Consider the following 18,138-nt stretch of genomic DNA (forward strand, 5'->3'; position numbering starts at 1 on the left):
TGGAAGGCTGGTTTCCTGATTAGTTTCCTATTGTTAAGTATGCCCTTTTCAAATGTTTAACATGCAAAAATAAAGCACATAACATAACCCCAAGCCCTGCTTCTCAGAAATACCTACCTTTAAAATCCAGTGCAGCTGGGTTTATCAAGGTGCCCTCTTCTGGCCTTTAAAAACAAAAGCTGGCTTGCTGTCACCTGTTTTCTTTGCTTGGAAGAGCCATAAAAATGAGAATCTGTTTGTGCAAATATTCAATTTATTTAAGAAACTGGCCAGAAAATTGCTACCACAGACCATTCTTGATAACATACAAAACACGTTTAACAATCCTTCAGTTATGCATGAGTTTATAAAAATAACTTACAAGACTATTCTCAAAATCTCAGTAGAAATACAGGAATTCATTAACCAGGTAAAAATTTCGGCATAAAGCATTCTGCCCAGAGGGCCAGAGAGCTCACCCTCTATTCACACCGCCCGCACTAGTAAACTCCTGAGAACCATTTAACAAAAGTAACCTAAACCTTTCTGCTAAAACAGAGGGAAATGAAAGACCAGATCAATAAGCCCATTCATTTCCATTACAGAGAAGCATTTTTACCATTTCTTAATAAATATGTACGCAAGTTTATCCAACACAGGAGGAACATTCAGGAATCTGTTATTTCCCATGGAAACCTGTTTTGAAAGTCTTTTTTTAAATATAAATCAAAACACAAATGGAACTAAACACAGATTTTAGCCTGTATCTACATAGAATTTTCATTACAGGTTTTTGGAGCTGGGGTGGGAGGTTTGCTTGTTTGTTTGCTTTGGGGAGTGTTCTTTGGTTCATTGTTTTAATTCTACTGGCCCACTAATCTGAGGGGAAGTTTCAATACTGCTGTGCGCAAAGTGGCCAATTTAGAGCTGGAATGGTGCAACATATGATAGCTCACCCAGAAAGGAAGGGCTTATTCAGATTTAGTAAAGGTGTACAGAGCTCTTGGAAGCACAATTCATTCCACACTGGAATTGTGTCAGTTCCAAACTGGATTAATTATAATCACATAAGCTGCAAGATAAAGCTAAGGAGATCACGTCTGTGTTATAGGCATGGCTGCTACTTCCAGAAGGAAAAAACACAACTTTCTATATAATACAGCCTTAGTAAAAAGTATTTTCCTTCCTCACTAAGAACATTTTCACAAATAAATAGTTCTAAAATAAAAAGTCACAACTGAGTCAGTTCGAAGCCAAGAAATATGTTATTCTAAAAGGCACTAAACTCTCTTCCAAGGATATTTTCTTCCATAGGATCAAATATGTAGATGCAACTTCCCCTCCACAAGCATGTAAGCTGATAAAACACATGCTCACAAGGAGACCTTGCAACTGCTGTGTTATAACCTAAGTACACAAAGGCACTATACAACTATCTGAAGTTGCGGTCATTTTCTTGAGTCCAGAAGTTCTTTGTTCAAGTAAGAAACTAGAGAGGAATAAAACCAAACCAAAACAGTTGGGGTCCAGCTGTGCTAGCAGTTGTTCCATCACTGCCCACCAGACAATGCAGGCTTCAGGCTGTGACTTCATGAAAGCATTTAAATGCTCTGCTAAGCATCAGCTTGGCAGTCAATATTCCCATTGCATTGCTAATTGCCAGGCGATCACCGTAAGTGCCCAGCTCCCACAGTGCTCTTCTCCTTTGGATGACGCTCTGCTCAAGATCCACACATTTCTGCAGGAATGTCTAAGGACAACTTCTTCCAAAATCTTTCTTCTGAATTTCACAAGTCAAGTCAGACACTACGATGAAAGCCAGCCTCTGGCAATAACAAGAATGGGAGGTCTTTAACCTCAGCATCCAGACAAAAGGGTATTTTCACCAGAACGTTTAGTCACGGTCAGGGTGGTGAATATCTGAACAGAGAAAAAATAAAGAGAAGACCTTTAATATGGCTAAAATTTCTCCTTTTTTGGAAGATCAACTTGCACTTAATGCTCAAAATCACTGTCATTTCTTAAGGTAATAAAATAGGAACAAACCCAACACATTTAGACTCCTTGCCACTGAAAAGCAAACATACAAATACCCTTTCTTCTCTCAATTTGCTTTATAGCCTTCCTGTTACAGTGGAAAAGAAAGAATTAAGAAAATCACATGGCTTTATACCACCTTTTGTTTTAATGCTCCTAAGTGTTTACAGTGGGAATGAGCTCAGAAATAATAAACTCCACTCTTTACACCTAATGAGTAAGTGTCTTTATGGCTCAAAGATAACTTATTTGGAGGGAAAGTGAAGTTAACCCAAGGCTACAGCATTTGGAGAGAACATAAATTTTGTCTTTGTACCTTTCTAGATATTACAGAAATGTGAAACTGATTGGTGATGTAGGTATTATGTGGTATGATGTGGGATCTGTATCCTCTGGACAATAGTTAAGAAAACACTCAGTAAATCTATTTGGAAAAAGTCCAATCTTTACTGCTTTCAAGTCTCATTAAAGAAAACAACATATTCAAGAATAATTATTGTAAAATTGAAAGGTATCAAAATTCTAGAGGAAGAATTCTACAAGAACTTGTTTAATATTAGACCTTTACCATGCAAATAATTGCATAGCTTTGCATAGATATAATATAGAAAGGAAAAATTGAAATCAAAACCACATCTATCTAAATGGTTCAAAGTTGCAATAATTAGCTCTCATCAAAGCCATTAGGAAGAATAAACTTAGCACAGAATGAAGTACATACACATTTTAGTTATGCAAATAACACTGACGTATCTAAAGATAATGGGGATCTGAAAGCCCTCCAATTCTCCAATAGAAGCTTTGCTGCAGTAAGGCTGCTAGCAGCTCTTCAGAGAACATCAGTAAATGATATACCTATTCCACTTTCTATAAACAGGTAAAGCACTAAGCACTAATCAGGAAGACAAATACATGTCTAATATACATGGGAGAACAACAGCAATATATTCAAACTATACTGCATAGCTTGAGACAGTGTTTCTAACTCTTCAGTTCTGATCCACAGACTGACAATGTACGGGAATCTCCATTTATTATTATTTCACTCTGAAAGACAAAGATTAAAAAGTGCAAAATTTATCTGCTTTCTTCTTGGCCTGACTGCAAGCTCTGGGTGTGTTAGCCAGTCCAAGTGCCTGTAAGAATCGTACAGCTCCCTAACTCTAGGAAGCCAGCTGGTAGTCATTTCATAATTACTGGAAACATGAGGGTTTTGACAGATTTTCTTAGTTATTCAAATGAAGACAAAACCTTAGATCCAATGGGTGGAAAGCCATCATTAGCTAACTTGAAGAATCATCCCAGCTTTCAGAAGACACTTTCTCCTCATCACAGATGGTTGATTATAAATGCCTGTATTTAAAGCAGCGCAGTACAGTCAAGGCTGAGAGGTAGTTCTCTGCAAGGCTGAGCTCCTACCAACTCTGTGCTTACAATTATTTGTACTTTACCTTGCAAATATTCTGTTCAGAACTCGTTTTCTGCGGAATAAAATGCTGGTCAAATAAAAGAAGTGAAATCTGGACCCAATTTGTAAGCAGTGAGAAAAGGGACTCTCAAGTCTTACAGTCTTCTTCTAGTTGAATGATACCATGTTTCACAGGAGACTTCGTGCAACAAATTAGTACTTATGCCAGTGAAGATGTCAGCATCTGACCCTGCAACACTTTCCCTTTCCAGCTCAGGTCAGACTTCCTTTTCCTTAGCTTTTACATGGCCTCAAGACAAAAAGAATGCTGATAATACCCATCATTCTATTAATCCAGATATGTGCAGTCCTCACAGATTCCAAGCAATTGAAAAGCATTTTTTAAAATCAAGGAATACCATGTTGCACTTTGATTTTTGTTTACTGCTTAAGAGATTAAATTAAGTAACAGGCATAAAAAAAACCTTTTGAAGACTGGCACTAAAAAATGATCGCTGTTCCCTGGAGCTTTTAAACAGTGTATTTCTCCTGAGCCAATTTCTTCCTCCCCCACTCAAACAAATATGATTATCTGAAATTACCTCCCTAAATTATGTCTAATCATCATTCTATTCAGTTTCAATTTTAGCAGCTCAGATGTCCAGAATAAATTATGACTATCATCCTCTCTTCACACTGCATATGCTAATATCCCACTTGACTTCACAGGTTTGAATGCCTCCCTCAGAGTTCCCCCTACACAGGGCCCCTGCTAACATAAGAACCTGCTACCCCTTTTCAAGGGCTTCTAAGAACACTGTTAGATGATACTACAAAAAAACCCCACAAAACAGAATCTATGTTGTGGATGCTTTGAAGATGATTCAGATTGTTAGCAGTCCATTCCATTAATGCAGTTCATATTCTATTGCTTATACTGTATCACTCTGAAACACAAGAGAAGCAGACTTTGCTTCTGCAGAGCAGCATCCTGGTGAACTCTTGCAACACTTTGTACCTAACACAGAGATTCTGTACAGAGACGTACAAAGATCATAAACAGTTTGCAGGGATCCTCAGCTAATATAAACTGGTCCTAATGCTACTAATATCAGTGGAGCATCTCTGACTGACACCTGGGAGGAGTTGTCCCCCACCCACTTCAGAAAATTAAGCTCTTCATTAATGAGGAACAGCAAGATAAACACAAGAAGAAATGTTTTTGTGTGGCCTCATGTCTTCACTTCGAAAGTAAAGGAGAGATCTTTAAAAGGGCAGAACAGAAAAACTGTCCCCTTCCACAGCACCAGTTTGTGAGCCTATTTTGAGCACACTTATCTAAAAAAAATTAACTTTGACAACCACTTTAACTGAAAAGTATTTAAAGCCTTCCTAAATGGATCTTTTGAGTGGAAGGAAAATTCTGTACTTCCCAGCAGAGAGCACAATGGATTAGGGAGATCATAAACATCTCACAAATGAACATGGTAACAAAAAAAGCTTAAAATAATCCCAGATTAAACGTAAATGTTAGATTTCTAAATATTAAAACCAGATCCTTTCCTGTCTTTACCTCTCCCCTGCCTTCCCCCAGATTGGGAATTCTTTAATAGAGTTCTGCTATTTAGATTTCCAGCACCTTACTTCAAAACAGTAGCAAAGCTGGGCTATGAAGTGACTTCATATACTCACCTCTGCACACACGGGATGAATTCCTATGGTGTTGTCCAACTGTTCTTTTGTGATCCCACATTTCATAGCAGCTGCAAACCCTTGGGTGACTTCTCCAGCATTTGGACCAAGGACATGGAAACCAATGACTCGCTCCTGAGTGTCAAAGATAATAAAATACAAGCACAAGTCATGCATTCAGTTCTCTTTAGACAACATGTCAGGTTTTCTTACTCAGACTATATAATTTAATCAGCTCACAAAACATACCACAAATTAATGTAACCACACAAATGTGAACTATCAATTATTAACACCAACAGATGGGAAATTGTGGGTATAATTTTGTTCTCTGAAAAGGAAAAGGTTCAACTAAGAATCACCAACCAGCCTCCTTACAGTTTTGTGCAGAGGTCCTCCATTTACATCAGTGGCATACAAATTAAACACACACCATGTTCTATGCTTCATTATTGTGCATGTCCAAATTTCAAACCTGCATTTAAATTTTGCTCAGGTGAGCAATTCCACTCATTCCCACAGGCTGCTTGCCTAAGTATGGATGAGCACTTTGCATAAAGGTTTGCAACAACAGTGCCTATGTTAGGTGTGTATCTACTGAAGAACTTTCAGTCTGACAGGTGATTATAGGAGAAGGCCACAAGCTGAAGTTCTCGGTAACCAGATGTGGCAAGAACTATATTATAACTAAACTGATGTTTGCCCTGTGTTCCCTGTCATTAGGAGATAATATACCTAGAGACTGGCAAAGCAAACTGAAAGACATCCATTCCATTACAAGGAAGATACTATTGCTTCACACTTCTCATCTCTATACCATTGTTAGATTGAAAAATACATCAAATTGCATGTATATCCTCAGCAAACACTCAGCAGAACAAGCTGCACTGACTTGACCTGCTTTTCTTAAAGAAAAGCTTGCTTCTCTAAGAAAATCAAGTGTCTCTTAACAAATGCCAACTGCTGCAGGCTTTAGTGGCTTTCAGAGCATTAATCAGATTTTGCTGAGCATAGGTGTAGCCCAGTTGGGTATCAAGAGTTATCTGCTCTTCCCACTAAACATTACATGTAACAGAGTGTGGATATTCAGTACATCGAAAGGTTATTTTTCTTTCAGTAAGCCTGAGGAATGAGATTTACCACAGAGCTTATTTAAATAGGAAAAGCTATAATTAGGAAATAGCTAAATGGAATTATCCTTATTTTCCTTTAAAAACATGGACGTATGTAAAAATGAAACCATAGTAATGAAACTGAGGTAACTGCAGTTTCAAATAGTTACTGAACTATTTTTCATTCAGGGTAACTTTCAATTCTACCCCTAGATGTTCCAAATTCTCAGGTCAAGAAATGGAAACAAATTAATGGAACACTTTAAATCAACATTAAACCTTTTAGTTTTCTTCAGTAACTTTGAATTAGAAATACAAACATGGGTTGCAGACTACTCCAGAAAGAGGACATGGGCAAATCAGACAGGTTTGAAAATCTTACAAAATGGTGACATGTTGCTTAGAAAGACTGGAGGAAGATAAATGTATATCTAACAATAAAAAAAAAACCAAAACATAAAAATAGGTAAAATAGATCAAAATCTTTTTTAGGACTGGTAACTCTATGCCACTATCTTAACAGGAATACATTTTATCATCAAATTATGCTTCACAGTAACTGATATGATTAAAATCAACTGAATTTTTATTAAAAAGATAACGATCATTCAGAGAGAGGCACACCAATTCTTTCAACCAATTAGTGATTTTGCTTGTGCTTCAGAAGGTATTGTACATTTCCACTGCCAGGAAATTTTATGCTAGTCCAAGAATAATCCTGGCATTATCACCTTAAATGAGATTTGTGCGGCAAGATACATTAATCCTGTTAGAACGAACTCAAGAGTTTTATAGACACGTATGGATTTGCATAGGTTACAAGTTGTGATGGCTTCTGAGAGACCTCAATTTCAGAATCTCTCAGTCAAGGATGTTCCAGTTTGGTGAGGGAGAATAAGATAAACTTAAAACTTCTAAGCATTTTTACATGCATTAATTCACTCAATTTAAAAGCTAATGAACCATCTTAGACATATTTCTTACTTTACACATGTGGAATAAGTATCACATACCAACAGCAAAGGCAGAATTTTCTGTTTTACTAAGCATCATTTTTGTATCAACAAAAGTATCTCTATAAATATTTATCATATTTCAAAAGGTAGGAAAAAATAAATTCATGTTAATTTGTTTAAAATAGCATATTTATAGCTGTGGTACCAATAGTCCCTATGATGAACGTATAGCTGCTCTTTTCCTTGGAATAAAGGATGCACTTACACTGTCTTGAATATTGCAAATTATCTTTGCGTAGCATTTGTTGTTGTCTCTGGATGGCACAGTCCATTCCAGTGGCCAGAAGTGACTATGGTACACCTGTAAATACAACACAGGTTAGAAAAACAGTTGAGTAATTTCACAGCAGAGAACACGATCTTCCAAAACCCGCCAGATTATCTTAAATAATGAGCCATGCACATAGCATTTGGAGTATCTGACATAAGGGTGAGACTCCTTCCCCTTGACGAATGTCAAAGGAAACCTCTACAAAACAGGCACTAATGTCATCCAATAATTAAAAAAGAAGAAAAAAGCCGTAAGCATATTACACTTCCAGGATGCAGTACATCATGCTCTCATTAAACTAGACAATTACAAGCTTTCCTCAGAGAAGGCTGTATTGTGTCTGCTTCTACCTGGAACAAAGGCAAAGATACTTCTCAGAGCAGAAAAAGGGAAGAAACAGTCTCTGAGCCTGGGTTTAGGACAGATGAGATTATGTATCAGTGCAAAATGGAAAGCACATTAGAGAAACACCACCGCATATCCCTGTCTGCCCCAGAAAGCATCACTGGACAGATTCATAACTGCAAATAAGGCTGCTCGTACACCTGTACGGGATGTATCTCAGTAAATGATGGGGTGTTTTAAGGCACAGTTCTACCTGGAACTCCAAAGAGCTCTCACTACAAGCTAATCTCAAATTGATAACTATCTGAAATAATTTTTTAATTGCTCACAATTCCAGTAAAAAATAAGTTCCTTCACAAACCAGCAGAGCCAGTTTGATGTTTATCCTCATTAATGGGTTACAAAGCATTCATAAATATCATTATCTGAAACTGAAATTCATCAGGTCTGAATGACAGATGCAACTCGATAATCTTACTGAAGCTTGCAAAAGCCAATATGGTGACATGATAAAAAGGTCAGAATAAACTGAGTAAGTTCTTAACCCTCTCTTAGACACAAATGCTTCTGGATGCACATTTCGTAAAATGGCTCTGGAAATTCAAAGTGCGCTTTCTACAACAGAGTCTCATGTTTCACAATGTAACAGCAAGAATTTGACTTGGTTACAAACATTGGAATGGGTACATACAAACTTTGTGGGCAGAACTCAAGCCTTTTGCCCTGTAGTCAGGTTAATGGCACTTGACATGCTGCTGTTTGGAGTTATATTTACTTCTTTTCTCCACACTGCAATTTCAAAATGTAAACTGACAAAGCTAAGAGAGAGGCAAATTCTCAGCTTCACGAACCCCAACTTATCTGTGTATTTCCCCAGATAATTCTCCCCAGGTGATCTCTACGGAGCACAAAAGTTCAGTTTGTTGTCAGACGCCCTCTCCTCATGCTTCCTGTAATTTCTGTATAGTGCTTTGTAAGAACAGTCTCAGGCACTAAGTGCTTACATATGCCTAATTTCACTCTTGACCAGCAATGCCAGTGAATTAGAAGGGATTACTCATGTGAGTAAAATTAAGAACACAGAATCACAGAATCCCGAGGGTTGGAAGGGACCTCGAAAGATCATCTAGTCCAACCCCCCTGCAAGAGCAGGGTAACCTAGAGTACATCACACAGGAACTTGTCCAGGCGGACCTTGAATATCTCCAATGCAGGAGACTCCACAACCCCCCTGAGCAACCTGTTCCAGTGCTCTGCCACTCTCACAGTAAAGAAGTTCTTCCTGTTGTTAACGTGGAACCTCCTATGCTCCAGTTTACACCCATTGCCCCTTGTCCTATCACTGGATATCACTGAAAAAAGCCTAGCTCCATCATCCTGACACCCACCCTTTACATATTTGTAAACACTGATGAGCTCACCCCTCAGTCTTCTCCAAGCTAAAGAGACCCAGCTCCCTCAGCCTCTCCTCATAAGGGAGGTGTTCCACTCCCTTCATCACCTTTGTGGCTCTGCGCTGGACTCTTTCAAGCAATTCCCTGTCCTTCTTGAACTGAGGGGCCCAGAACTGGATGCAATATTCCAGATGCGGCCTCACCAAGGCAGAGTAGAGGGGGAGGAGAACCTCTCTTGCCCTACTAACCACACCCTTTCTAATGCACCCCAGGATGCCATTTGCCTTCTTGGCCACAAGGGCACATTGCTGTCTCATGGTCATCCTCCTATCCACCCGGACCCCCAGGTCCCTTTCCCCTTCACTCCTTTCCAGCAGGTCAACCCCCAGCCTGTACTGGTACATGGGGTTGTTCTTCCCCAGGTGCAAGACTCTACACTTGCTCTTGTTGAATTTCATCAAGTTTCTCCCTGCCCAACTCTCCAGCCTGTCCAGGTCTCGCTGAATGGCAACACAGCCTTCTGGTGTGTCAGCCACTCCTCCCAGTTTAGTGTCATCAGCGAACTTGCTGAGGGTACACTCAGTTCCCTCATCCAGGTCGTTGATGAAAATATTAAACAGCACTGGTCCCAGCACCGACCCCTGAGGGACTCCACTAGCCACAGACCTCCAGCTAGATTCTGTGCTATTGACCACAACTCTCTGCCTTCTTCCTTTCAACCAGTTCTTGATCCACCTCACTACCTGATCGTCAAGCCCACACTTTCTTAGCTTATCTATGAGAATGCTGTGGGAGACAGTATCAAATGCCTTACTGAAATCAAGAAAAACCACATCTACCGCTCTATGGTGATTTTAGTTTATAAAGCCAAGTGTTATGCTAATTTTTCCTGTTTGACTATACAGGGAGGTATGTGCCATCACCATGGCAAGGAATTTGCCACACTGTAGCTACAAAAAGCTCCACCCATTTTGACATTAAAGCCAACGCATTGCTTCCAGCACATACACAGCTTTAATTTGTCCTTAAGTATTTGCAGACACAAAGAAACTGCCTTCTATTTTTAAACCAAATATTCCACCTTCAAACCCTGTTTGCTAAAAATGGAATATATTTGCAATTAGAGCCATCGGAACTGGGGGCTATTTTTACAACATAGGAGATAAAAATGTACCTAGTCACCTCCTGGCTTACATCAGAGCACAGAATGCTGTTTAAATTGATTCTTGACGTTATTTTAAATTACAAATTGGGAACTTCAAATCCAGATGAATCGAAGGCATTTACCTCAATGTTTTCCTCCCCAAACTTCTCCACCGCAGCCTCTTCAGTATACCCACATGCTCCATACTCCAAAGGAGTGAATACAGTAGTTGGAACATTCACATAGTCACACTGTGTGGCATTTGAAACAAAACACAACACAACATCAGTAATAAAATCAGCACACTGGGTAAAAACTCAGCAGCCTGAAAGACAGGAAGGGAAGTTGGAACATTCATAATTCCTAAACAGAAGGACAATTTAAAGCCACACTGACATTAGTATGCATAGATTAAAGGAAGAAAAAATCCAGTGCCCTTTTTAAAAATGTATCAGATTGCAGGTTAAACAGGAGATAAAAAGTAGACTGTTAACTGCTTCTACAAAGCATGCTATTTTTAGCTGGGGATGATGCAAAGAAACCACCACCATCCAAAAAAACATCTTTTACATGAACTGTAGTCTAGGCAAGACCAAAGAACAAAAGACATGAGCTACAGCTATCTGGGGGCACAGCTAGAACTAGAGCTGATAGTGTGTGCCCAATCACATACCATGAAAGGCAAACACTGACCCTGACTTCACTGGGTCTTTAGAGTGTTCTAGAGGTTCCTTCTCTGGGCAACCTCTGGGCCTGACCCCCCCTCACTGTAAAGAAGTTTTCTCTTATGTTTAAAAGCAACTTTCCTGTGTTTCAGTTTTAACCCATTGCCTCCTGTCCTTGCATTTCATACTGTTGGAGTCTGGCTCCGTCTTCTTTACTCTATACCATAAACACACATTTATATAAGAGCCCCAAAGCCATGTCTTCTGCAGTGTATAAAAATTCCCAGCTGAGTCAGCCTCTCCTCTTATGTCAGATGCTCCAGTCCCTTAATCATAGTCATGGCCCTTTGCTGGACTTGCCCTGTCCCTCCTGTGCTGGGGAGCCCCAAACTGGACACAGAATCCACACTTGTTTCATCAGAGCCAAGAGGAGGAGCAAAGGTCACTTCACCTCTTCACCTGCTGGCAATGCTCTGCTAGGGTGCATCTGCAGGATGCAGCTCAGGATGTCACTGTTTGCCATGAGGGGACATTGCTGGCTCATGGTCAACTTGTCCTCCAGGCCTCCCTGAGGCTTCCTCTGCACAGCTGCTTTCCAGCTGGTGGGTCAACAGGCTATGCTGGTGCATAGGGCTACACCCCTGCCAGGGGCAGGACTTTGCACATATCCTTTCTGAACTCCCCAAGATCCCTGTCAGCCCATTGCTCCAGCCTGATGAGGTCCCTCTGAGCTGCAGCACAAACACTGGCTGCATCACTCATTTACCCCGAGTTTCGTATCGTCTGCAAATCTGCTGAGGGTGCACTCTGTCTCATCATTAATGAAATAATGAAGATGCTAAACAGTACTGGACCACGTATCCAACCCTGTGGTGTGCCACTAGTGACTGGCAATCAGCTGGTCTTTATAATGCTGGTCACAGCCCTTTGAACCTGGCAGTTCAGCCAGTTCTTAATGCACCTCACTCCCCACTTACCTCGCCTGTACTTCATCAGTTTGTCTACGAGAATGTTGTGGAGACACTGGCAAAAGTCTTTACCTGAGTCAAAGTAAAGAACATCCACTGCTATCCCCATATCCAGCCAATTAGTCATTTTGCCATAACAGACTAACAGGCTGATCAGCTCCATTTCATTTCTAGTAATTTTAATTTCTACAGATTTCAACTCTAATTACTTCCTTTGTGACTAGGGATCAACTAAGATGCTACTTACTATTCTTTCCCACCTATCTGTAACACTTCATTATGTTTTGTACAATCACCCTTTCCAGAATTGTTACAACAGCAATGCAAGACAGGTTCCTATCTAAGTAATTACTCATTCGTGGATTCACAAAGAGATGATGTTTTCTTTGGCAGCATAAAGATTTTCATACCTTGAGAGACAGTTATCTGGCATAAAATGTAAATTAAGACATATGCATAGAATTGCAGCGAGAAAATAATCTGGCTCCAGCTTAAATTTTGCCTGGCTGACATAATGACATTAGACACACTGATGCAGGATTCTGTTAATGCAATACCTGCCAGCCTAAAATAAACAACTCAATCAAGCTCTAAATCTGGCCAACAGCTGAACTTCATATGAATACAGCAGGCTCTAAAAGAGGAAAACCTTTATGCTCCTGCCCTCTGGTTATGACGGTAAAACAAGCTCTCACATCAGTGGTGTCCACATAACAGCTCTTTAAAGGCAGTCTTCTCCCAGTATAAAGTTAAGATGTAAATGAGTACCCATGTTACTCCCATTTGGACTAGCATAACTTGACTGAAACCTGCAATTGCACTGGTATGAAACAAACACTGAATTGATGAATTCAATCTCTCAGGTATAAATATCTGCTGACTTATGGGTACATTTCATCTTCCTTTGTGTCCCCGTTCAATTATAAGCAGAACTATATACTCTATTGAAAACACATGGATGAGAACTGAAAAAAATTAGTGGCAATAACACTGAAAATTAAAAGCATCACAAATCCCCATTGCACACTATTTAGGGACTGCACGTAGGTTTAGTAGACTGCCTATGAATTAGAGTTAAAGCATTTAGTGCGATGGCAATGACTGCTGACTTCTAGGGAAGGCAGTAGAGTTAAAAACAAGTTAAACAATCTCAGGTAATTTTATTACTCAGAGAAAAATAAAGCCTCTTAACAGAAAAAAAAAAGAGACTACTGCTTAATCCAGTAAGGTATTACTTTCTTCCTACACAATTAGCAGAACATATCTGCAGCAATATCTTTGCATGGGGAAAATTAAAGTGATCAAAGCTAATCCTTAAAAGCCTACTGAGTTTTTTATAAACAAGCAGATTTGCACACTGCACTTAGAAGTCCTAGAGCAATGACAGCATTTTGTGGCAATTAGGTCCTTACCTTAGTGGTTGCTCCAGCATAAAGCCTTCGAACTAACAATCTCCCTGCCTGGATTGCCACTGGTGTGAGCTCCAGCTTGTCCTGCAGTATATCTCCAATTGCATAGATATATGGCACATTTGTTTGCTCCTTATCGTTGACAGGAATTTTTCCTGTTCTGTAATTTGAATTAACAAGAAAAACAGTCTAAGTGTTCTGCTGTGAGGACTGGAGGTATAAATAACTCCAGCTAGGAGCCAGGCCCTACAGCTTTAAGAGGAAGACATGTATCTGAAGCATGAAGTAGAGAAGTCACATTCTCAGTCTTACAAACTTGGGAAAGAATGCAAAGCAGTGCAAATTTTAACAAAACTACAGGAATCTACACACTGGATAAGGCAGTAGCCTGTGATGTTGCAATTAATCTCCTGAATCAATTCTCTGGTGAGGTATAAATCCTTTCTTCAAACACCCTCTACTATCAGTTGAGCTGTGTACTGGCAACCTTGAAGAATGACAAGAGGAGACATTCTCCTGCTCGAGCTGTAGGACAAAAGAATTTCTCTACCACTGAAATTCCAATCCAGTAGCTGAAGCAGTTTCTATCAACTTACCCTTCAGGCTTTTACACAAACACAGGTCAAGCTGTTAGACACCCTACTTAAGGGACAGCCACCAAGCTTTTTAGCTGTAAGTGTGCTGACCTAATGGAAGTTTTAAATTATTAATATTTCCTACTTCATTAATAAATGAGATAGTGCTGTAATCTCTGCAGGAAACACGTGTAATAGGGAAACCTAAACAGACAGGCAGAGAAGCAGTCACACAGTTACATAATGGACCAGCAGCAATTCCTGTACTAAAATCGAACTTCCTCAATTTTGCTCTTGTTAACAAACATATGGTTTATGCTAATAATTTTATAGTTCATTCTATTAAGCTAGTAATAGGTGTCCTGATGTCAGAAAGGTGTGTACTGTAATACAAGACAAAATGGGTCTGCCAATTCTAAGTGGACCAAAATATCCACTTCAGAATATCTCAACAGTTCCCTTCAGCAACATCAGTCCCTGTGCTCATATATAAGCTACCCTTTACACTGTTTTTCCATAGACTACCAATTCCAGTTCACGGTCCTGTGTCTTTTCTTCAAAGGGAAGATCATCTAGGCCTCACTTGCCTAGAAGATGCTTTAGTTACTAATACTGAAAATATTACAGATAGCTCCACCCCCTGGTGCAACAGCCTCACTACACTGAACATAAAATGCTCCTCTAAAGGAGATGGGTATTTCCCAAAGCTTGCTCTAAGACAAGAAATAAACTCCTCCAAAACCTAAAACACATCACAAACTCCAACTGTGAGTTTAAGTAATGCTACTTCGACCTTGCATTTCAAAATAAGCATATAATAGCATTTTCATTAAAGTATAAATGAACCCCACCACGCCAAAAGCCTGTATGAACAGATCTCTGCCCCAAGAAATAGTAGACAAAAACAAGGAGATAGGATTAAGAGAGCACAAGGAACATCTGACAGATTCTAGAAAGCCCTGTCACTGAAAGAAGCCGAAACTGCCTTGTGAGCCTGGACAGAATGGAACAGACACTTTTGACTCCCAGCATTTAGGAATTAATATTTCAGTATCAAAAAAGCAAATGTGGAAGTTCTATGGCAGAAAATGCAGCCACCTGTTACACAGTCTCCTATCCAAGTCTATGCAAACAGGAAACAAATTTTTCCTCAAGGCATCTGAATGTCTATGCACCAGTACCATTGCACCAGTACCACTGCAACAGTGACACAAGCTCAGCAGTGAGTGGTATACAGACATCCGTTCTTACTTTTCATTGATAATCACTCCAACTTTGTCCAAACCAATTTTCCTTGTGCATGCATCTCTTCCAATTGCTAGCAGCACCTGCAAAACAGCAATGCCTGTTACTGAGTTTTTAAAACGTCAAAAGTGCATTATTTTCATGTGGCTATTATTTTCATTATATACTAAGGATTAGTATCTAAGGCTTGGTCACATTAAATATGAGTATGCTTATGACCCATTGTACATTCACAGACTTCAAGACAAGCCACACCACCACCATGACTTAACAATACCAGGTTTTAATGAGAAGATTAAATACAGCCAAAAAGCTTTTCCTGGAAAAACACCCTAAGAGTCTTCTAAACAAATTGGTTAGGGTCAGATTCTTTATTTCCTCAAACTTTTATACCATCGTGGTATTCCAGAACAGGTAACCCCAAAATGCTCTGTAAGGAAGGGTCTCTCAGCCAAGTCACTGCCAAAGAATATTATCTGTTGAATGTTATTTGAACATTTGCTCAGAATGATGACAGACCAGGTCAGATCCTTATCCATCCTGTCACCTTGGCTACCTTAACAAGCAAAACTAGTTCTAGCCTATACTGTCATAAGGAAAAGTGTTATATGCTTTGCAGCCTTGGACAACCGCACAGGTAACTAAGAACTGTGCTGAAGGACTTAAGAGATCTGTGTCGTCTTTTAGATAACAAAGTACGCCAGGTCTTCAGAGCTGAAGGTCTTAAATGCATCCAACACAGCTCATGGCTTCTATGAGGAATGACAGCACTTCAGTAAATAACAAACCAGATGTTTCCTTAATGAAAAGGATTTGCTAGCTAAAAAGCTTTCACTACTATGGACCAGGAAAAATAGTATTGCAACACTATGCAACAGCACTGCTGCTATTGTAAACTTTCTCATAATACTGTCCCTTAGATGCACTGGGGCATGTCCTTGTTTTGGAATGACTGGTGCTCTATACGGGTAAACGAGGCCACTGGCACATAGTATTTGCAATCTGAAATCCCAGGCTCACAAATGCTTGTCTTTATGTTTTATGCATATTTCCAAACAATTTATTTACATCTTACTTTCTTCTTCCTTTCATCATCAAGGTCTATAGGAATAAGTGGGGCGAGGGGTGATGGAAACAGTTGACCAAACTTATAATGACATCTCCATCTGCTGCAATTTTACTGTTTTAAAGTGTGCCAGGACTGACTTGCCACTGGGCTTTAGTTGTTTTAATGAAGATGCTGTGTCAACAACTGGTCTTAAGAAGACATGACAGCTGTTTGTTTAACTCTTGCATGGACCATTGTTTTGTGCTAACTCTAGAACATGCTTTAGTTACTATGAAAGCCATTACAAATCATTACTTCTGTTTTACGACAAATACCCCACTGGGGAAAAATCCTGCAACTGATTCCACATGACCAAGCTCATCAACATACCTAAGCTAAGAAACAGATCGCAAAAGCATGCAAGTGATCCAGCACCCGTGGATTCTGGGACTTTTGTCATATTAATTACCTATCGATTGTGTCCAATAAGTATACTGTAATGATTAAAATAAATAAAATTTAAACTATGGATAAAAACACCCCACAAAAATCTCAGCGTTAAATGGAAGGACCTTTTACATTCTGACATTTATAGACAGGACTCACAGTATTGTATTCCCCTTCAATTATTTCATTCCCCTTTGTGGACTTGGATGTAACTTTCAATATTCCAGGAGTTCCTTCCTTAATCTGCTCAACCTACAACGTTGAGAAGGGCAGGGCGGGACAAGAGGGACAGACAACAGGAAAAAAAGGAACAAAAGGTTTAGTTTCCAACAAATATATACAAACGTATCTTTCTGAAGCTATATAGGTGAGTTATATTTTGTCCTCATTACTACTGTCCTCAGCTACAGTCCTTCCCTTACCCTCCCCCAGGAAACAGAAAGGTGCCCACAAGCTTCCTACAGCTGGCTGTACATGTAAGAGAGATGAAAATGTGCAACACATGTCCAGGAAATTTTAGTGCTCTTTCTACAGATGAAAAAGTACTTTTCAACAGCTTCCCCAGTTCCTACTTCATATTCAGTATTCAGAGACGGAAAAAGCAAAGTTTCTGACAAAGTTCTAGTTTTCCCTGTCCTTTCTATATTTTTAATTTTAAAAAGCCTTCTGTACCATCCTACTGACTTTAAAGGATCACTGTTTTAAATGGCTCTTGTTCAAAGGCAGCATTATTTATAATAATTCATTTTCTGTCTTCAAGCATCCCAAGGAAGGGTTTTAATAAGCACAACATGCAAAGTTCCAAAACAGTGTTTGAAAGAGACAAGAAGACCTACTAAAAATATATCCAGCAATTTAAGTGTATGGATATTCTCAACTAGAAACAAGGCCATGTATTTTATTCCCATTGAAGTAATGTAGTGGAGGCACAGGGCAAACCACACAAAAGTGCATTTTGTGACTAGGGTGAGAGTGCTTTTTGCAAGGCACACCTGGAGAAGCCCACCTGCCAGTTAGTTGAAATGACCTGCATGTAAAAAAGCTTCCTTCTTTCTCATCCCCCATTAGAGCCTATAAAAAACTATGTCTGGAAGAAAAGCTAGATAATCATTCTTGCTTTTCATACAACATGGGATTTCTGCAATGTAAACATGAATCAAACCAAAGTCCCTTGAAACATCCACTTTCACACTCATAGAGATGGTCGGCCCCAAAGCGTGGCAACTGGCAAGAGTATTTTTTAAGCTCCTCTTGATAGTGGTAAGGGCAAAAATGAACAGTCTGCACTCAATTTAATGATTTAATCCCCAAAGCGTTAAACTCCATAACATGCTGGCTTAACACCAAATTGAAAATGGCTTAATACATTATTTCCCATTTCAT

At 39.5% G+C, this 18,138-nt stretch overlaps 1 protein-coding gene across 2 annotated transcripts in view; it reads right to left on the reverse strand.

Moving 5' to 3' along the window:
* Positions 1-235: 235 nt before the first annotated feature.
* TXNRD1 (thioredoxin reductase 1) overlaps positions 236-18,138 on the reverse strand; it is a 38,716-nt gene continuing 20,813 nt past the window's right edge. For both annotated transcript variants that reach the window (XM_005150431.4, XM_031049917.2), the window contains 7 exons: positions 16,915-17,007; positions 15,267-15,343; positions 13,444-13,600; positions 10,542-10,649; positions 7,450-7,545; positions 5,117-5,251; positions 236-1,899 (listed from right to left, as the gene is read on the reverse strand). In XM_005150431.4, coding sequence (XP_005150488.2) covers positions 1,837-1,899; positions 5,117-5,251; positions 7,450-7,545; positions 10,542-10,649; positions 13,444-13,600; positions 15,267-15,343; positions 16,915-17,007 — 729 coding nt within the window. In that variant the 3' untranslated portion in view covers positions 236-1,836. The remainder of the gene's footprint in view (positions 1,900-5,116; positions 5,252-7,449; positions 7,546-10,541; positions 10,650-13,443; positions 13,601-15,266; positions 15,344-16,914; positions 17,008-18,138) is intronic.

This window comes from Melopsittacus undulatus, chromosome 5 (assembly GCF_012275295.1).
Source record: "Melopsittacus undulatus isolate bMelUnd1 chromosome 5, bMelUnd1.mat.Z, whole genome shotgun sequence".
NCBI classification, from domain to species: Eukaryota; Metazoa; Chordata; class Aves; order Psittaciformes; family Psittaculidae; genus Melopsittacus; species Melopsittacus undulatus.